Source organism: Furipterus horrens, unplaced genomic scaffold (assembly GCF_987537825.1).
Source record: "Furipterus horrens unplaced genomic scaffold, mFurHor1.1.pri manual_scaffold_7, whole genome shotgun sequence".
Lineage (NCBI taxonomy): Eukaryota > Metazoa > Chordata > Mammalia > Chiroptera > Furipteridae > Furipterus > Furipterus horrens.
The window spans coordinates 13,481,529-13,504,036 of NW_028327177.1; the positions used below are offsets into that span (position 1 = coordinate 13,481,529).

General features: G+C 38.1%; 1 protein-coding gene across 1 annotated transcript in view; it reads right to left on the reverse strand.

Moving 5' to 3' along the window:
* Positions 1 to 2,154: 2,154 nt before the first annotated feature.
* Positions 2,155 to 22,508, reverse strand: part of COLEC10 (collectin subfamily member 10) — a 39,206-nt gene continuing 18,852 nt past the window's right edge. The window contains exons 2-6 of the mRNA XM_090282744.1: positions 17,641 to 17,712; positions 16,259 to 16,330; positions 8,163 to 8,216; positions 6,700 to 6,795; positions 2,155 to 4,859 (exon numbers count right to left, since the gene is read on the reverse strand). Coding sequence (XP_090138870.1) covers positions 4,468 to 4,859; positions 6,700 to 6,795; positions 8,163 to 8,216; positions 16,259 to 16,330; positions 17,641 to 17,712 — 686 coding nt within the window. The 3' untranslated portion in view covers positions 2,155 to 4,467. The remainder of the gene's footprint in view (positions 4,860 to 6,699; positions 6,796 to 8,162; positions 8,217 to 16,258; positions 16,331 to 17,640; positions 17,713 to 22,508) is intronic.

The following is a 22,508-nucleotide window of genomic DNA, read 5'->3' on the forward strand; positions in this document are numbered from 1 at the left end:
CCTTGCCAAACCATCTACTTCCTAACAGCCTCCTCCTCTGTGACTCCGGATGTCCTCTATGACTTTGAATAGTGTTCGTACTCTACATCTGTGCCTCTCATGTCTTTGTAAGTTCAAAATTTGAATTCAGTGGATGTGGCCCATACCATTTAGGTTTAGTGAAGTGAATATAACTGGATAGCCCCCCAAGTAACCAGTCCCATGATGAGGACAATGTTCGCTAACCCATTTATACTTTTATTAAAGTGATCAATAGCAAAAGGCAGGACAATGGGTAGAAATTGAAGAGAAGCTCACTCTAAGGAAAACATTTCTAGTGATGTTAGCAAATTACCAAAAGCATTCAAATATGGACTGCATTACCGCCCATGAAGTGTGGTATTTATGAAAGGTCTGCGTGTACAAAATTCATGGCAAATTTCATCCTTTCCTTTAATCTCCATTCAAAATGACATGACTTTGTTTTTCCCCCTCAGATTTTAAGGGACTTGGCTTGACTATGAAGGTCTTATGATCTCAAGGTAATACAAGTCAATGATTTTATTTTTAAATTTAAAGAAGTTACTTGTATGTAATAAACATAGGTTCAGATGAACCGTGTCTTAGAAAAAGTATAGATGGTTTGAGAATCAATCAAATTTAGTTATGAATCTCAGCTCTGGTTCACTTCGGCATCACAACACTTGGCAGCTTATTTACTGCCCTGAAGATAAAAATTGACCTTTCTATACACACACACACACACACACACACACACATATATATACACTGTATACATATTTTTTTACTTAGGTAATTTTTTATGTAACTTAAAATATGGCTGGTTCCTTTTCAACATGTAGCTGGTAGCAATGGCTGCTTTATTGTATCCATATAACATGTCTGGCCTCATTATATATTACCTCCTTAAATCATCACAACACTTGGTGAGGAGGAACTATATAGATTAGGAAAACAAGGTTTAGAGTGTAAAAAATATTTCCCTACTAGGGCTAATAAGTGGCAGAGTTGGCACTAAAAATCAGGGCAATCATGACACCAGACCTAGATTTTGAATTTCCAAGTGAGACACTCAAACCCATGTTATCCTGCATGGGACCAAACCATGGTTCCCAGAAGACCTTTTATCTCAATCTGTGGTTGATGCAGTGGTGCTACTGTTTAGTTCACTTTTTCTGTTCCAAAAACATTTTATGTCTTAAGAAATGTAGTCTAGAGAGCTGAAAGTTAATTTGTTAATAATCAAAGCAACTCGTATTTGGGAAATGCAGATCTAAGTAGAGATTTAAAAATACATTTAAAAAATTCCAGCTGTTTTTATGGGTGAGTTGTCTAAAGTATAATCAAGTGATTGTTATATTGCTCTCAAAACAGAATATACACCTCTCCAGTGTTTAGGCTATGACCTTGGGCATGAACTGTTTTCTCTGTCTGGTTGTAGAACATGCTGCTTCGATAATGGCAGTGTTCTGAGACTGTAAAAAAATTTTTAAAAAAATTTTGTTCCCCTGGGAACTTTATGTCATCCTTGGGAAGTACCCAGATATGCTCCTGAAAAGTTTAATATAAATTCAACTTTTGAGAATAAAATCAATTTTAAATGCTTATTACTTAAGGGAATTCTCTAGAGAACTCTCTTATGGGGCAAAAAATCACATGCTTGTTTTTATTTGGGCTAAATTTTGATTTTTATATATTTGCCCTGCTTTCCCTATAGCTGTAGTTACCTGCAAAGTTGTAGAGGCTGTACTGAGTCAGCTGCCTGTTGCCAATGCCACACATAGACATTTGTGAATAAAAACGTAGACCAGTGAACACCATCTTTGTAAGGCAAATTTCAGAATCCCTGACATCTCTGTTCATTGACTCTAATTTTTAACTTGGGAAGGTAATCAAGAGACATTATTTGAGCCTCTGCTATCATGAGGGAATTGTGGATGAACTTCCATTCAATATAAGAACAATAAACAGAAACTTAAACTGAAACTGGCTTGGCAGTTTCAGTCAGCAGGCTGGAGTCCTGCTTTTCTCTCAAATGACTTAATTTTGGTAAGTGGGGAGCTTTCTCAGGCCTCAATTATCTTTATTGGGAAAATGATAGTAAAAATGTCTGCCCTTTCCACTTCCCACAATTTATCAAAATCACATGAGATATGATATGTGAAGATGTTTATTTTGTAAAGCACTAGGCAGATTTCATAATAAATCTAATTAAGTGTATGGAGCCTTCAACATTTTTTCCAGGCTAGGTGGAAGGATAAATCCTATTCTTTGGAGCTCTGTTGTCTTCTCTTGGAAACATTGGCAGCAAAGAAGAGCCATGGATAAAAAAAATGTTGCTATTATTATAATAATCATAATAGAAGTAATAATAGCATTTATAATACATACAACAAATGGTCATATTTGGGGGTCTTCGAACAAATCAGAATGTGGCTCCCAGTGGAGATCCTAGACAAGGTTTCCTGTCCATTCCTTCTCTGCTTTTCCCTTTCTTTTCCTCCAAGTGTTTCTAGATTCTTGTTCCTCATGTTCTTGGCTGGCATTCAGCCCAAAGATAAGGGTTTTGATAGAGTGTTCTCTTTGTAAATGTTATTAAACTGCCCCACCTTCAACATTCCTATGCCACAGTCTCAAAAGTCTGAATAAGTAAGTGGTTTATTAACTTGACGAGTGGCAAACATTGAAGACATTCCTGGGACGGAGCTGAACTGTATGAGATATTAATGGGAGATCGTGACTTTGATGTCACAGTACCCTAACGACATTCAATATGGTTAGAACCTTTAGAACTTCCCCCAAGAAGTGAGAAGTAGAAAGGTCCTGATTTAACTGTGGGTTAAAAATGGATTAGATGCCAACTTTAAAAATTATAAAGATATCTTCTAAAGTTTCAGCTCTCTGATATCTCTTGAAATATCAGAACATGGAGTGACATTGGGTCCTCCATGGCAAAAATAGCAGCCACTGAGGAACAGCTGGTTCCTTTAGATGGGCAAGCTGTTTTCAGTGTCTGGGATCCCCACCTGTTCTACTTCATTTATTTATGTCATCTGTATGGCCCCGCTAGTACTTGAGTTTGTGACCCTTATTAAACCCACAGAAATAACCTAATTAAATCCTGTCTCATAACCAGTTAGCCATGGGTGAAATCATGAACAGATGGTTTAAGGTGAACATATGTTGTTGATCTGTTTCTCTAAGTTCATTAACCATTTTGCCAGCATTTTAAACAACCTAATCACATGTCACGAACTACATCAGTGGAGCTACAGTTTAACAGGGAATAACCTAGAGTTTTGTTGAACTCTTTATTTTTAGATTCCAAATGAAAGCTCCTTAGAGGTTTGATCTATAGTTCAAAGTAGCATTACATCAACTCAGTAAATGTGAGTCCCGGGTATGTTCCAACTCCATGCCTGACACATTCCTGCGATGTCAGGGTACTAGAAAGCGAATCTAGTTGTGAAAAGTAAAGGTCCTTCCACAAAATGTCACCACGTATTAGAGGGAGAGAGAAGGGGACTTAAAGACTTGATGTTGGTAACACCGGGAAGCTTCTAGAGTTTTCTGAAAGCTTCACAAACCCCATCCATCATTTTCCATGCTTAATGGAGGAAAGTTGATATAAGTCAACCTAAGACAAGGAAAGATGGAGCCATATTAATAGCAGGGGGCAATTTAGTAGGAGGACTATAAATAATATTGTTTGGGAAAAGTTCCCTTTTCCTCAAATCAGAGTTAATTATCTGGGGGTCTGGGATTAAGTTGTGGGCCCACAGAAAGGGAGCCAAGACAACTGCCTAATATTTTTCAGTGAAGATTCTAGATTAGAAGCACAAAAGTGGTCTATGTGATTCCATAAGGCCTGGAACAGGTCACTGGGCTATAAGTTTCTAATATAGAGGTTGGGGTTGAACTGTTTCTATGTTTGTATGAACAAGAGAACCTGCAAGTGTGTGTATAGCTATGATGGATGACTGATCAGAGAACTGGGGATCTCAGATTCAAAGACAGATACCCTATTGGGATTTCTAGAAAACAGAAGACCCTTCTGTCTGATTTTCGGCAATGTCAGATTATCCTACTCTTCACCAATCAATTGTCCAATTACTCACTAGGCAAGGTAGAGAGTGTTTTAGGGCTCTGGGGAGAAGGAACAGAGCAAAAGCCAAGGGAACATTTTATTTGAGGCATAAGCAACCACCTCCTGCACAGCTAATTAGTCATACTCTCTCTCGAGACCCATGTAAGTTTGTGAGCTTTTGGCTCAATAATATACCACATATGAAAATGTTTAAAATTGTCACCAAAGAACCCAGTGCGGTAGAGATTCCAAAACCTCAATTTAGCATTTCCCACTTGTCCTGAGTTAGAACAAATTTAGTGTAACTAGGAAGAAAAGGATGAATAAAAAGAACAGCAATGGTAGTCACAGGGAATAATCAATGTGTAGCACAAGGGAAGTTACTTTTTCTTCTTGGCAAACTCACAGACAAAGTACATGGTAAGATGGCACTCTGTGTCATTCCATCTGCCTGAGCTCAGCATTTCCACACAGTCCTCTTGACCGTAGGGGTCGCTGGGCTCCCCCTCCTTCCAGTTGCTGTAGTTCTGCAGTGGAGTGTTGTCTGTGAACACATACTGTCCCTCCCTCTCAAGGTCATTCACCCCAATGAAGACCCGAAAGAAGCCACTCTTGGCAACATAGTCGGCGATGAGTGTGTTGGCAGCTTCATCCTTGGGCATGGCTAGCATGCCACCTCGGATCCTGCAGTGGGTCAGGGATTCCCTGTAGCTCTTCTCCTCTTGCACAATGTAGTAGAATTTCTCATCCGTTTCCCTAATCCCTGCTATGACTTTGCAGAGAGGAAGAGTGTAATTATGCGTCTCAAAAAGAGAAAAGGCAGTTATATAATATTTCTGGATTTAAATTCATTTCTTCAAGATTCTACAATTATTTTGCAAGACCCTATCATGAGGTTGGCACTTGTTTAATATTTTCTCCACCTCTCTGGTTATGAAGTGGAGAAAGAACTCCTACCAGTTGTCCTTGCTTTCATTCCTTTCTAACTTCCCACACAACTGTGACGCAGAGAGCTATTCTGACACAGACTTGTTATATGAACTGCCACCCAGCTCATCTCAGACTATTTTTACCATCCTAGTTTACGCTTTTGCCAAACTTATAGTCCCATGAACATGTCCTTTTCTCTTCCGTTTCTATGCTTTTCATGCCTGAGAATTCTTCTCATGGCTTCTCTAGCTGGGAAACTCCTACACATCCTTTAGGTCTCAGTGGCAGGGTTTTATCCCATAGGAGCCTTTCCCTGCACAGACACTGGGGACTATTGTCTCCTATGTCTCGACTTCATTATATGCAACACAGTCTAGTCTAGTTGTTTGTGTGTCTCTTCTACTAAACAGTGGATATCTTGAGAATAATGACCATGTCTTTGTCATTCTGCAGCCTTGGTGCTTCTGACATTGCAAATGGTGAAAGTAGTTTATTAAACTGACTTGGGAATAATTCAGAAGTTTTTTCACTTTTGGACAAATTCTGGGCTGTGAACATGTGTATCTATTAAGACTGCTTATACTTCTCTCCAGGTAGATGAAGTAAACTGAGCTACTGAGTAAGCTTTGAGACAGAATTAGGGTCTCAGAATCATTTTGAGCTCTTAGTGTGGTATAAATGTTTTGGGCTTCAGGGGCATCAACATATACTTTTTAGGGTTCATAATTAAAACTCACAAAGAAATCTGTGACCACTCAAATGTTAAGAACTATTGCTGCATGTTGAACCTCTGGGGTTTGGTTTCTTCATGAGTGTCCAAGTGACGTCAGAGACAGCATCTTGTGTATAGGTTATAATCACAACTATAATTAGGGTCATTAGTTAATATTGAGCATTTCTGGTGCCCCTAGTATTACAAGATGAAGATGAACACAAGATGGTGTGCTTCTGACAATGTACAACAAATATAGCTGGATTGCAGTAAATGAAAGTACAACAAAAGGAAACCAATTGTAACTCTAACAACAGCAGTTTCCTCATTCATACTGTCACAGAAGAGAACACATAAGCCCCACTTTAAGGGATTAACTGCTAACCATAATGGGGAAGTGGACAAGGGTTAACAAAAATGACTAATGTAAAAAAATTGTGAAATTTAAAGAAACACACAATGTTCTTATTGATTTGTATTCAAATCCCTGCTCCACAGTTCATCAGCTCTGTATGTATGGGCAAAGTCCTCTTTCTAAGCTTCACCTTAATCATAGCACTTACATCATAATTATCAATATTCCAAATACTCAAGAAAACAGCTATTGTTTTCATTGTTCTGTTTTTTTTTGTTTGTTTGTTTTTTTGAGATGATAGTTCTGTCTGAATCTGGCTGTCCCTTTTTATTCTTAAGGCATGACTTGCCAAACTCTGAACTTTTCACCATCCCTCTCTCCAGAAATAACTTTTCCTACCCACAGTTAATGTGATTTGTACAAATATATGCAGTGGACTTGAAGTGTCCTGGAGCGGGAGTGAATTACTAGTATCCGGAGGGACCTTTAAACTGGTGAATCTATCTCAGTCGTACTTTGCCAAACCCAAGGTATTTCCTGCTAGAAATACTAGGACTGTAAGATTGAAAGAGACTAAATCCATAAGTAGCACAAAGCAAAACAGAATATGCTCACCATTCTTGACGAACTTCATAGACGTCTTGAGGCGAGCAACACTAATGTCCAGCTGTCCAACCACTTTCCGGTATCTTCCACAATCACAGACAGTACCTTTTAAATGACAGGAACTGAATTCACATTGAAATACATGCAGATCAGCTGAGAGGGGCCATTGCTCTCTTCCCAGTACCGACTGCCTTTTTCTAGTTTACTATGTTTCTCTGGGAGTAGCTACACTTTTAAACTTTTATTAAAAATAAGGTTTCTAATTTACACTGCCTTTGGGAGTTCAGAATGTATCTTTTAACATCTTTTGAATGAGTTAAAACACAGTTCTAAACCATCTTTTTAAAAAGAAGAGTAAACATGACAAACCACTGCACACATATTGTGGACCATGTGGCATTTTTATGCCTCTCCAATTTCAGAATAAAATCTTTACAGCTTTCTTAATACATACTTCTAGCCAGCCTTCTTTTCTGTGATTGCATCATTCACTCACTTTCTCAAGGACAGGAGAAACCATTCACGATGAAATCAAATGTAAATTCTGATGATCCATTGGAGTGTAGCTTGAACGTTTTGAGGACTAAGTTTGATTCTTGTGAATAGTTCCAACTTATTTCAAGAACCAGTTGTTGTACTTGTGGGTTAATTATTATTTTAACTTCTGCCATTTATTCCCCTGTACTCATTTATCTTTTCGATTACCTACTGATACCGTGGCAGAGAGGTATTGTAAAGAAAATGATGTGAAATTCAAATTAGTCTATTCTTTTTTTACTTGATAGCTGATTCATATAAACATTCCTATTTGCTTTTTTTATGCAGTTGAAAAATAAAAAGCTTATTAGCTAAAGGGGGAAAATTCTGTGGCTTTATTTCTCTATACTATCAGTTAAATAAAAGGAATTAAAGAGTTCTTGGAATTACTCTTTCCCATACCCCTGTCGACAGAAACAAATGAAGCCTCCCAAACAATTTGCTTTCTTTCCCTGCATGGAGCACTGGAAATAAAGGTCTCAGTACTCGGGGAGAAGGTCCATGACCATTGAAGACAAGCCCTGTAACCGCGCGGCCTTTCTGGATGAGGCCAATTTGCTTCTGGCCAACTGCTGGCCAGTGTTTGGTTGAGATGTTAGTGGAATGTGCGGTATGCTGAGGCAGTTCTAGGGCTGAGGCCATTGTGGATTTTCCTCTTGGGCTGGGAGAGGCAGGTTGCTTCCTGACGCACTGGATTTGCTTCCCCACAGCAAGCGTGACAGGGTGGAATGTGCCATCATCTCCTCCCCGGGGCTTGGAAAGTCACCAGTGATATAGAGGAAAGTTCCCTTCTTCCCTCTCCTCTACCCCAAGTAAAATCAAGTTAGGTACACTAAAAAGATTCTTGTTTTTTCATAAAAACCGAATCTATACTTTTTGAGATAAGTACATTTGGAATAATGCCAGAAATTGAGGAGAAAGACTAGCAATCATACCTGTTTTGCCTTTTCCTCCAGGAATCCCAGGCAGACCCTTCTCCCCTTTGTCACCTGAATAGAAACAACAGCCCCCCAAAGAACATTTAAAATAATGAATCATCTTGGACAATCTCTTCTGCAGCTACAATCAGAGGACACGGTTTTAAAATTTAATTTGCAATATCTCCCACCTGGATTCCTTGGTTTTATACAAATAATTTGATTTTTAGTTGACTGTGCAGGTAGAGCTAATCAAACCAGTCATAACTGATTTATATTGAATATAGAATCCCAGTAGGATGTATAAGAAACATTTAAATTTGTGTCACCTATCCTACAAACGTGTGTTTATAATGTGGCCTTCTGGCCGAGGCCAATACAATTCTCTGCATGTTTTTAATTTTAGAAGTGCTGTTGTTTTGTATATATGGATCGTTTGATTAACAAGTTGCAGTGTCTAGTTATTAAGCACCGAAGTTCTTCCATGTGGCTTTGCCCTTGGATTTTCAAAAACATGTATTGGGCTTCTTCAAATTAATTCAACAAATATTTACTATTTACTTACTCTATGCAAGACAAAACACTTGGTACATTGAGAGGATATAAAAAGACAAAATTAAACTTCTGATCTGAAAGAGTTTATACATTTTTAGAAGAGATGTGATGTATGCAAATATCTATAAATAAAGTTGTGGCAAATACGTTAAACTGAAATATCAACCTTCATAATTTTCCCTTCTGCTCTTCTTTGCATGTGAACCATTTTCTTATCCAGTCAGAGGCAGCCACAAAATAATTCTCAGAGCATCAAGATTATTAAAGAAGAGAGGGAAAAAAATGTTGATTTTCTTTCTTTTTTTTTTTTTACTTCAAAGTAAACTCTTAAGGCCACATCAGACACAATAATTGAAAGCAAAAGCTTTGATTTTCAAGAGGAAATGTTTGACTGAACTCCTTGAAAATTAAAAGAGAAGACCCTGATAGAAATAAAATAGTGTTTATGCTTCAATGGTGATTTGGAAACAGAAAAAAGGACCCTGAAGGCAAAAATACAGGACAAAGGTCATCCGGGCTAGAAAAGAGTATGCGGCTTACCTTTGTAGGCATTTAGTATGGCAGGGAATTGGGTATATGGCAGTGTGAGGGGAACAAAGCCAGCATTGAGGCTTTGCCTAACCCATCCTTTTCCATCAAAAGGGAAAATGTGGGAGCCTTTTCAAAACCCAAAGGGTGTCCTGTGTTCCCTGCTCATTAGCTATTCTCTTCCTCCCTGTTTGCTTAGTGCTTTAAAAAAGTCGAATAATATATATTACTTAACCCATATGTCCAAAATATTGTCATTTCAACAAGTAATCAATATACATATTAATGAAATAGTTTGCATTTTTTGGTATTAAGTCTTCAGAATTTGATATATATTTTACACTTAAAGCACACCTCAGTTCGGACTAGCCATATTTCAAATGCTCAAAAATCACATGTCACTAGTAACTGTGGCATCAGACACTTTTGCTCAGTGCTTTTTATTAATAGTCCTGCACATATTGACTGTTGATCATCCCAAAAGGCACACGTGCTGGGCCAAAAGGATTTGTTGAGTCTTTCCAAGTTGACCCATGTGAGCACTCTTCTCTACAGCGATGCCAGTCACGTATGAGCTTGCCAAACAGAAGGAGGTGATCTTTGAAACCCAGAATGCAGTTTAGTGTGTGGGAGGATACACCTCAGAGCTTGTCCTTGTTAGAGATGAGAGATGGTGAAAGGTATGACAGAAGAATGCTGTTAATACTGTCAGAGAGACCTTGAACAGAGGTCATACTCGGGAGAGAGAGCTAGAAGAAATGGTGCTCTGGCTGGAAGGATGAAGGGAGGCTCTCTTGAAAAGATGGTATAGGTGCTTGGTTATGAAACTTTAGCAAGTGAATATGGGAGCAAGATAGGCGACAATGTCCAGCAGAGGTGCAGGTGGGGAAAGAAGCATGGAAATGCCAGCACCCTGATAGGGAAGACTGATCTACTCCCACCTAAGCTGTGTCCTGCAAATTCCACATTCTTTACATGTAAATTGGAAAAGATAAGAATAGATTTTTTGAGAAGACATTAATGAAAGAGAGGAAATATAGATTTGCTAAGGGCCAATCATTGGTCAAGTACTGTTCTGGATACTTGATAGATGTAGTCATATTAAATCCAATGAGCTAGGTACTATATCATTATCTGTATTTTACCATTGCAGGAATTGAGGATCTGAGAGGCAAACTAAGTTGCTCAAGGACATCCAGCAATTCGATGACACTTCTGGTACTGAAGCCCTGTCATTTCTGACTCTCCAGTTCAGAGTGCTTCCTAAGTGAGTTAACCAATGATTTAATGAAAGAAATTAAAGTATTTGAAAACTGTTATCAAAAGGTAAAAGGAATACCAGTCCTTAGCACCACCAAAAACAATATAGACTTGAAAGTTCATATAAATATGGTTTAATATTTTAATTATTTTAAAAGTGTATTTCCTTCTGTGTAAATCCCTTTCCATTTAACACAGGCTGAAAACTGATCCTAGCTCTGGCCTAAGCCCAATGACGAATATAAAAGAAGCACAGACAGCATATTTGCTCTGGAAAATTATGTTTGTTTGTTTTTAAGGAAAACGAAGCACTCATCAGGGACCAAGGAGATGGCGCACTATTCCTATCATGTACTAACAGAGGAAGATAAAGAAAATGTTGTGTAAGTACTTGGAGAAGGCAAAGATGGCTGTGGATCGGAGTAGAGAAGGCTTCGCTGAAGTGAGAGCTTTTAGCTAAATCATAACAGTGTGGAAAACAAGTCCTGAATTCATAAGTTTTGTTTCTGAGAAAATGTAAGCATGGTGATGACTTTTCAGTATTTTGACATGAATTCTTTCCCTTTTTAACAGATGGAAAAGCAAAGCAGTGTGTTGGAGTGAAAGACTCTAACCGTCGGAACAACAAGGACATGAATCTTGGCTCTGTCACTTACTAGTTGAATGTGAACAGGTTACTTCATTTCTTTAAGCTTCTATTTCTTATTTTTAAAGTGGAAATAAGGATAACTAATATCTAAGATCATTAAAGAGGATAGATCAGATAATATTATTTTATCATGGGGTTATCTCTGTGCTTGACTCACAGAAGATGCTCAAGCAATGTTAGCTCCTGCCTTCTAAATCAGAGTAATGGTAAGGGTAAGTATAGCAAGTACGTAGCCACTTGATGGAGGATGTAAACTTATAATGTTCATTTTCCCCAAACAAATGATGGTGTAAAGCCATACACAAAGCCCTATTTTGATCCACGAGTGGAAACATGTTTGTAATAACTGTCTTAAAGTTGAAGAATTAGAGGTTGCATTTAAACAAATAAAAAATCATAATGCTTTCACTGTAAAAAGATTAGTGACCTTAAGTAAAAACATTTATTTTGCTATGAGATTTAATTTACCTATAATAAATTATTCTTTCTTATTCGTGAAATGAAATATTGACATCCGGAAACCTACCTGTCCATGCAAGTGACATTAAGGTCAGTTCAGAAAGTTGAGATTAATCTGAGTCAGTGAAAAGTTTAGAAGGGCCATTGACAAAATGAGGACAATAAATTTCAAAGTACAGATTAAAAATGAAATTAATCCCGGTGAGCCAGAACACTGAACCTCCATTTTTTTGAAATTTCAGGACATGCTCATAAATTTTGATGGCATATCTCTGGAGAAGAAAGAAATCTTAGTCAGTGGTGGAAACTGATGTTAAGGGGAAGCGGTACTTAAAGAAATAAAGGGTAGAAAAAGGAGCAACACTATAAGAGATAATATATTTATCATTTTTTTCATCCTTAATGCAACTAACATTTAAAAGTTTCTACTATATAATAAGCACTAGGATAAAATGATTAAAAAGTAGGGTACCCTCATACAGGTTATATTTATGTAAGCAAATTGACCCCCAAAATCTTTTGTTCATTTGTTCCCTCTAGAAGTTCATAGTCTGCAGGGCAAAGCAGACACGCTAATAAGGCAAGGCAATGAGCAAAGTGAGAGGAACGCACTCGGAGCGTGTGCACCTGAGCGTGAGTGAAGAATTGTCTTGAGGAGGATACGGTTAGTTTATCATGTCCAGAATTACCTGGCCAACATTTGTGGAAGTTCAGCCACTTGCACACTCAGAAAGTTATGCTAAAACTCTTGACCCTTCCTTGTCTTTGTCATCTACCACCTTCCCAAGTTACCTAGTCTTAATCGATGCAAGGATTAAGACTTGGCTCAGGATCATTAACTCCATCTTTCTTAATTGGAGTTTTATCTAGATTTGACACTTCTAATCTAGGATCTTGGAACATCTTGAATAACTCATTGGAAAATGAAGTTCTTGAATTCTGGATGTGTTCATGGCAGTAATTACCTGCCTCCTCCACTTCTGCCGGTTTCCAGGACAGTACTTGGGATCTTAACCTCATCTACCATGGAAGCATCTCAGAGATCTTGAAGTCCAACATTCCACTATTTGGTTACATCTTTCTTGCCCTTTAACCCATTGTGCAGTGAAGCTGATGGAGTCAGGAACAGATCCAGGATGAACTTTATCTAAAGCTTTGAGGAGCTCTCATTAGGAGATATAATACCAAATTGTCTTTGGAAAAGGGGTTCTATAAATGAATACTTAAAAAATAAAAATAAAAACAAATCACTACGTTTTAAAAACAGACAACCCATTACAAGCTACACTGAAAATCATAACATTTTAATTAATAAATGAATTTTGTGCTGCTATAATTCTCCTTTCATACATGAAGGGCTGAATCTGTTTGGCTGCATTCATGAATATCTAAGTGACCTAGCACTATTATTGAGAGGCTCATCATTTTCCATTGTAAAGTAATGTCAGCTTTGCAAAAGCCAAGTTTGGGAGTCTGTTTCTGCATGCTCCAGTCCTTTCCATTGATCTATTTGTCTCTGCACTAAATCAATACTATCTTCATAGTTGTAGCTTTATAATAAATGTTCAAACTCGGTGATGTAAGTCATCCAACTTCATTTATCTTCAAGAGCTTCTTTGGGTAATCTTGTTCCTTTTCATTTCCACACAAATTTTGCATTGGCTTATTAAACTTCAAAAGAAGTATTTCTGGGATGTTGATTGAGATAGCATTGAATCTATATATTCATTTAGGGAGAATTGATATCTTAACAATATCGAGTCTTCCAATCTGTGAATGTAATTTTACCTCCATTTTCTCAGATAGTCTTTAATTTCTCTCATTATCATTATGTAGCATTTGTTGTACAGGACTTACACAGCTTATAAAATTTATTCCTAGATATTTGATAACTTTGATGCTATAATAAATGGCATCTTTTTAACTTCATTTAAAAATTGTTTCTGGTATATAGAAACCAAATTTATTTTTGTCTATTAAGCTGTCTATGAAACTTAACAATACAAATAGCTAATCTCTAGATTGTTTTGTATTTTCTGGGCTGCCATCATATCATCTGCAAATAATGATTCTTTTGTTCCTTAATTTCCAACTATTATGATTTTTATCTCTTGTTCTTGCATTTTTGGTCTGGCTAGAATGTCTTCTATAATGTTGATTATAATTAGTGATGAGGGCTGTGCTCATTATTCTCAATCTCATGAGAGAAGTGTTCAATATTTTATTGTTAAATATGATTTTTAAATAATCTCTTATTGTTGTTGATGTTGATACTTCTTTAAATATTAAATTTAATATTTAATATCTGTTCCTAGTTTGCTGAGATTTTTGAAACATGAATGAGTATATTCTTAATGAAATGTTTTTCAGAATTTTCTGGAGTTCTGACTGGAAATTTCCATTTTTGAAATAAAAAAGAAGTGGCGTTTTCCAAGGCCAGCCTTCTCTGGCAGCCTCCAATGCAGTTTGAGCGACTTTCTGACCCGGCTTTCAGACTCCTGGTGCTTCCTTACTTATGAACTGGTGAATGATTTGAGAAGAAAAGTAGTAGGTATAGAGTGTACAGCTTACATTGGAGTGGTTCCCTTCTCCTCCAGATCGTGGACGCTGAAGTCCTATTTGATTTGGCAGCTTACTCCTGCTTTTAAGTAGGTTTGGGGCCTTTTTATTTATTTATTTATTTTTTGGACACAGCTAGTCATTCTTATCAGAAGGATTAATGCAAGCAATTCTCTCAAAATATAAGAACACTTCTATAAAGTCATTTTCATATAGAGGCTGTTAGATTTGGAAATTTTTTCTACGGACTAGCTCTGGCCCTACACATTTCAAAACTTGTTTCTTTTCCACAATCCACACATTTCTTGTGCTGGGTGGCACAGGACACATTCATATGATGACTTGGTCTCTTCCCCCTGGCCCCATCAATGTTTTCAAGATGACTTTGGATAGATCTGGACAATAAATGGTAGGCACAATCCTGGGAGCTCTTCCTTCATTGGAATTGTTAGCTGTACATGAAATTAACTGCAAACTACATAAATAAGTTCAAACTAAATATTTCTCTCACTCAAGTTCTTCTTAGCTAGCTCTCCAAATACTTAACGTCCACTCCCAAAACCACCTACTACAAGAAGTATGATGGAGAGAAACTGGAGCAAAAGGAGAGCGTAATGTTAACCTATGCATTCCCAACGAGGACAATATCACCTCAAGGATGCAGCGGTCAGTTCTTAAGAGGAAATAAAACCTTACTCTAAACACAGTCCATAACAAATATATTGCCCATAGGTGATATTAAAATTTCATGGGTGGGGGGAATTAAGAAAAATATGTCTAAAAGTCTTGTTAGGGAGCAATACGTCTAAAAAATTTTGTTGGAGGTGGAGCACTAGTTTTTGAAGATGTTGAGAGGCAATATTTTAACCAGTTGAGGTTAAAATATCTTACTTTTCAATTTTACCGAGACATGTGCACCTATCACTAAGAATCCTCTTGGGGTTTTGGGACGGACCCAAACAAGTGCAGGCTCTGAAGCCAAAGCTTCATGAGCTTCACGGTAAAGCCACCACAGGCACATTCTGCAGCAGGACTCACGAACTCTGAGCAGTCCATGCAGCTCTTCCTCAGCTGTGACGATTTCAACCACAGGTGAATGTACCATAAGCCACCGCATCAACATAAACAGAGCAATTTCTTTACAGTGCACTGCCCCCCATCCCTGCCCTCAAAGGAATGAGTTGGACAAGGGTAAGGAGAGAAGTACTGGAGCGCAGGGAGCAGGAGAGGGGCCAGGACCTCAGCTCAGACCTCATCTGTCAGCCGGGTCACAGGAACACAGCGTGGCCACCGTGAGGCACATGTGTAGTTAACGCAGCTGGGCAAGGACGTGTGGAATGCTGGCGGGTACAACAAGGCTGCAGAATCCGATCAGCTGCGGCACTGAGCTTCCCCCGACCTGTACCTTTGCACAACGATCTCCTGTGTCTCCCCCAAATGCCTCTCCCCATTCCCAGAAACACCTCACTGTTCTTCCAGACCTAGGTCAAGGCTTCCTGTCAATCTTGTCTACTCCCCCAGATGGTTCCTAAAGGAGCCATAGAGTATTCAGTATTTTAATTCTTTCTGAAAAATGGCTTCTAAATGGTCTGTGAGTTTCTTGCAATAAACTTTTGATTCACGTTAAGCTTTGTATCTTCGAACAAGATGGAACAATGCTTGTATGAATTACTGAATATAGAAGCAATGAGAGCCTTCTACCATTGTGGGGCTTTATGAGGAGATAGGAAAACAATGCTTAGGTAAGAAAAAGACTATTACCTCTATCTGTGTAACAAAGGTGTTTGCAGTATTGAAAGGGTAATTGTGCACAGGATCAGGATAGGACTGAAAACAAAAAGATGTTCCCATCCTGTTAAAAGATCCCTGACATAGAATTACAATTATTCCACTCAAATTAAGAAATAAAATTATATTGTCCTTTGCTACCTTGGGTTTTATGAATAATTATTTTCTACTAGTGAACAGCCAAGATACGAAAAAAAACTTGTATTTTAAAAGAAAAGAAAGAAATCATTTTAATGCTATAGAACCTTTCAAATATATCGAAGAGGTGCTCAATTTGCTTGAAATTGCTGATGGAGAATAGGAAAATGTGGCTTACCCTTCTTGCCAATGGGCCCAGTCTTGCCAATGTTGCCCTGGTCTCCCATATCACCCAGGTCTCCCTTAATCCCTGAAAAGCAAAGCATGTCAACTTTATATCCTAACATTTTATCTTCCCTTGAAAGATGTGGCCAATATATGATATCCACTTGAAGGAAATAGCAAAAAGTGCATTCTCCTATCTGGTATATTTATAAATCCTGTGCTATATTATCTATTTTAATAGCATTATAATGTATTCATTAAAATTAATGACAGTCCTGAACCTGGTGATATTAAAATGCTTATCGATATGATATTTCTAAAAGGATGTTTAATCTAAAGGTCAGATAAGGGGCTGAGTGAAAGAATTCTTGCATTTTATTCTAATTCTGTTCTCGTTAATCTATTTCAGCTTCACTTTGGGAATCTATTTCTCCCCTGTTTTACAAACCAGATTTGACTATCTTAGCTCTTTAAAAAGGGGGAGGAAATGTACAGTCATAAAACCTAGTCATCAAAGGAACATCAAATATTGTCCCACTGAGTTTTTCTCCAAGAACAAGATCGGGGATCACTAAGTTCCTCCAGAATTGTTATTAACTTTTCTCTATGATAGTCTATATTTTTGTGATAATAATTTCTCAACTGATTTTCCAGATGTATAGAATAGTATACATATTTATATTATAAGAAGATTTTAAATTGGAATTTCTCAAAATGAGGTCTCAGAGGCCTTTGTTTTTCTTTTTTTAAATTATGAAGATTTAAAAATCAGTGGTCGAGAGCCATCACTTTGTAAACGGTTGGCAGGGACTATTTCTAGTGCTCAGAGGACACATGTTTGCGAATCTCAATCCAGAAGCTATTTTGGTGAGACTTACTTCTGGTCTTGTGAGTACAAACATTCTCTAATAGTCTGTGTGTTGTTCTCTCCTTCTTTGCTCCTACTCTTTCCACACCCACCAGATGATGGAGAAAGGTCAGTAAGTCAAAGGACCAAACAACTTCCTGCTCCTTCTTATCTTCCTCCTTAAGCTCTAGGCCAGCCAAAAAAGAGTTGCTTTGCGTTGGCTGCTAAGGGAAGACCCAGCTATGAACACAGCTGCATTTCCAAAATTCAGTTTCTTAGATATTCTTAGAGATTTCTATTCCCTGGGTCTCCCAGGGTGTCCCACTCCAGGGGACCCTAAGGATGAAATTTGAGAAATGTGTCTGAGCCTTGTTGACAGGCGATCTGATAAGAACTCTCTTGCGGCCAGTAAATTTGAATCTGAAATACATTTTAGGCATCTGTGGGGCAGAGGTTGTTATGAAAGCTGCTGATTCTTAGGGCAAGTCCAGGAGAAAGAGAAGAGCAATTCTAACATCACAGGGTCAAGTTCATACCATTTTACCTACCTTTTGGCCCCATGCGTCCCACTTTGCCAAGCTTCCCCTCCTCTCCTGGATCTCCTTTTTCACCATCATCTCCTTATGAAATGGAAAATGAATGAGTGAAGCAGCTCAAGTAGTAACATAAGGACACACTCCCCATGATAAGGTGAACATGGTTGGAACCCATCTCTTAGCTCAGAGCTTGTCTACCACCTTCATGTGAGTTTCATATAACATATATATCTCCACCTGCATTGGACATTCATGGGAAGAGAAGAAACTCCCAGTGCCTTTTCTTTTTCACTTTTCTCCATGTCCAGCTCTATGTTTAAAGAAATATCCTGCTGGTAAATTTTGGATAAATTTGTTTGGCCTGACAAACCTATATTTTTGCTGGAGAATCTGGCAAATGTTGAAAGCATTTATATATATAAACATTAAATACATGCAGTAGATAGAGACATATCATATATAAACATGTTTATATGTTATATATGTATTTATATGTTGTATACATTATGTCCCATATAACATATATGTCTAATATAAATATAAAAATTATATAAATACCTAACACTACATATAATAATATATTGTTTTATACATAAATAATGTAAATTATATATAATATAATTGTAATAATATAATGGTTATTGCTTCATTAATATTATATAATATAACATTATAGTATTCCCTCACTTATCGTGGGTATTACATTCTAGACCCCCCTACAACAGGTGAAAATCCATGGAGTAGGAACCTTACATTTATTTTAGTATTTATATATATTTTAAGGCTTTATAAACCCTTCCCACACACTTATAAACCATTCCCAGTCCCTTATTAACCTTTCCCACTCCCTTATTGACCTTTTCCACACTTTTATAAACACTACTTATGTTCTTAAACATATTCTGCACTCTTAAATCTACGTAACTTTAACACCATACTAACAACATACATATACAGTACCGCAAAATCCCACAACATAGCAATAAAGAATTAAATATAATATTTTTAAAAATCCCATGATACAGTGAGGCTGCGATAAGTGAACTGCCATATAGAGAGGGACTACTGTATATATAATATATTACCTCAGTATATTATTTAATATAATAATATAAATTACATTTTTTAAATTATAGAAGTATAGGCATATAAATTTATTACTTTCTGACTGAATGCCTGGGAACCCCAACGTTATAGGCATGGGCCAGGAAGCTATGAACAGAAGACCAGCTGGGAATGGGACAGGTGCAAAGCATTCTGTGTGAGCAGCAGCTGTCTGAGCCACAGGTGTGTCCAGCTCCTCCATCTCACCCAGTCAAGAAGGACTGAATGAGTGGTTTAAATGAAAGGTGCCCTGGGCTGTGAATCAGGAGTTCTTGATTTTAATATCATGGCAGTCACCGATGGGTCGAGCAAAACTTTAAAAGCTGGTGATTGAACTTGTTAGCTTTGCAGTAAGACAGATCTGGCCTTGAGATTCAGCTTTACCATTTACTGTTTGGAGAAAGTTGGATACCTGACTTCCCTTTCTGGGTCTCATTTTCCTGTCCGGCAAAATGAACTACTAGAAACACCTATTAGAAAGGGCTCTTAAGAAGTTTAAGATACTGTGCATAAAAGACCTGGGACCTAATCAGTGCTTAGCCATGGTGGCTAATTTTAGTTCCTCCTTTATAGTTAAGTTTCCTCATCCTTAACCCGGGGCTAGTATGTGTCTCCCTGACCTCTCTCAGTTGTTTTAGGATCAACAAGGTAAGCATGGAATGTGCTTTGAAAATAAAAAGCACAGCACACACAACATTATGAGCAACTACCTGCATTATCAGCACACCAGCCTCAGGACATGAGGGGTCCTGCCCATCACCAGTGGAAGGAAGTGAATAAAAGACTTCTAAAGACAAAAAATTAAGTTCTGGGATTAGACACTGGGACAGAGAGTGTTGAGATGTTCATTTATTTATCCAGAAAAAGCATGACCAGCCTTCCTCGGTTTTGTTTTGTTTTTCCTGAGAACAGAATGTTAATAATATTAATGAAAGCATGAGCAATATACAGAAGAGTTGGATTTCAGGTAGTGAGATTGGTCAAGCATTGGAACATTGCACACATGGAGCTCCAGAATCTCCACTGGGAAAGGCTTTCAAAATACAATGCACAGATGATTTGTGTGACCGGAACAAAGGGCTGAAGTGGGTGCACTAATTGGCATTTCTCTAAAGTTAACAGTGCAAGTTTATTGAGCAGTTATTATGTGTGCCAAGCACTGTGCTAATGTAACCATCATGGCAATTCTAGGAGGTGAAAATTATTATTGTTCCATTTTATGAATGAAAAAAACAGACTCAACGAGGTTAACTTGCCTGCCTTACTGGCACAGAGCTTATGAGAGGCAGAAGTAAGATTCAACCACATATGTCTCTGCCCCCCCAGATCCCTGCATGTAAAGGATTGGACCCTCTGCCCTGCCCCTTCTAAGCTTCTGTAACTCTTAGCAGGTTATCTGTGTTAGAGAACTTGGCACTGTGCTAAATTTTTGAGAGAAAAAAGGAGAGATTCAGAAAGAATGACAGTTTCCTTTTAAACAACAGAAGTAGTGGGGGAGGAGGGGAACAACAGCCATTATCTCAATGACTTAATTCACAGAGAATATACCCTTGAGGTAGTTTAGCATAACAGAGACCTGGCTTTACCACTAACCTGCTGAAGGAATTTGGGAAGTTCTCGACATTTTTTGAGGCTTGTTTCACTCATTTGTAGACTGGACGAAAATAATACTTTTTTTTTTTTTTTTTTCCAGAGGGTTTTAGTAAAAGTAAAGCCAGAAAAGTGTCGTCCTTCAGGAAGCCCTTTCTAACACCCTTAGGCCAGGCTCAGTTCTCCCCCTAATTACCTTCATTGTTTAAAATACCACTTTGTGCTGAGGGTGTGCCTGTGCTTACCCAGCTGCATGATGGCTGGGATCAGGAGTGGTTTATTCTAGCATCCCCAGAATTGAGCACAGTATTTGGCTCTGGTGTCTAATAAATACAGTTGAACCGAATATATTTTGTGAGCCATAAAATGTTTTCTAAATATAATGATAATATTTATTGAATACTATATGCCAGAGGGTTCCTACTAGTTGACCTGCATCCTATCATTTGATCCCCACAGCCACCTCTGCAATGGATAATATTCTTAGCTCCATTTTACAGATGAGAACGTGGGGTCCAAGAGAAGTTGTTAAGTAATTTTCATAGGGTCACATAGCTCATAACTAATAAAGCAAGGATTCAAACCGAGGCATTCGTAATCAAAGTTCATGTTCTGAACAAGCTATATGATTGGGAGTAAATTCCTGTCTAAATATTTCTGGGTTTAGAATTGCTATTCTGTACAATAGGACTAAAGATGCTCAGCAAAAGGCAAGATGAAAGGCAGGCGTGTATCTGAAGCACTTTGTGGATCCTAAAACCACAGGAATGTGAATTATTGGTGCCATTATTATTTCTGATCCTTCTCCCCCTTCTTATAAGCTTTTCCATTTATTTTCAAGCAAGTATGTAACTGGAGGCCATCAGATGAGTGACTTGGTCATCTGCTGCTCCCTGGTGGCTCCTGATGGAGACCGGGGAGGTAAAAATAGGATTTATTATTCTTCTGACCTGTGTGCCTGCATCCCAGCCTGGTGGTGAGCAGATTGCTGGCAGAGATGAAGCAAACAACTTGTGCCCTTGCCTTCAGCCTGGGTCCCCGGTTCATTTGATCTTTGGGACTTGCTTTAATGAGAACAGAAGAGAAGTATAAAAGCAGGCTTTGGAAAGGATCCCCCACGTGGCTCACAGTTTTCTGCTTTTATCCTCTTGGCAATATTTCATTGGATTAGTAGAGCAATTTAGACTTCCTTTTCTTCTTTTAAAAACACCTACTTATATTTTAAAATCAAATAAAAATCTACCCACTAGAATAAACTAATTTCAATTTCACAGACATGGTGTCCTTAGCCCCTTCAGACCAGCAGCTTGCTGTGATAATCTCTCCAGCAGAATTCCAGCAGAACACATAGTTGACCGTATTTTCTAGGCAGCATTTTTATCCCCTCAAGAAGCACAAAGTCTTAAAATTAAATCTAGTTTGAAATCAAATGGCTGAACCTCGGTCAGTACGCCTGCTCAAAGACAGTAATTACTAAAAATTAGTGAATTGGTTTTTGGAAATGCTAAAGAAAATTCACTGGAAACTATTCTTTTCCCACTGTCAAAATAATCTTATGGACTGGGGGAAGTTGTTAGCAATCATTCTTCTAATCAGCCTTAGAATCGAGTGAGATACGTAGTATAGTGTCCTTTGTCAACGTGGCCAGACTCCTGCTTAAAATATATCCTTCTCATCCCTGCTTACATCCTTCTCCATATATGTCCATTGCATCCTCGTTGTTGGAAATTTCAATAGTCATCAGTTATTCCCCAGGCCTCTCATGTATACCAGATACACTAGTACAGTCTTAAAGTGGATCACCTTCCAGCACGTTCCCTGCCCCAGACACAACCTCCCTTAAATATCCAGGCCTCCCTGGGACTTGCTATTGTTGCCTTCTCTCCATTCCTCAAGTTTATCAGTCCCTCTGTGTCCTCACCTGCCTCCCCACCCATCTGGTATTCTTTCAACTTGGTCACCGCCTCACAGTTCTCCTTATGGAAAAAGGAATATATGAAATTGGTGAAGACAGCTCTGGAGCAAGTGACTTCATTTCTCCGAGTCTCTGTTTATTCATAAAATGGAGAAAATCATCCTACTTCATAGGACTGGTATGAAGAAAGAGAGAATGCATGACAAGTGTTTGGCACAGTGCCTAGTGCTTGGTAATCTCATCTGTTCCTGTTTTAAGGATTATTATTGTC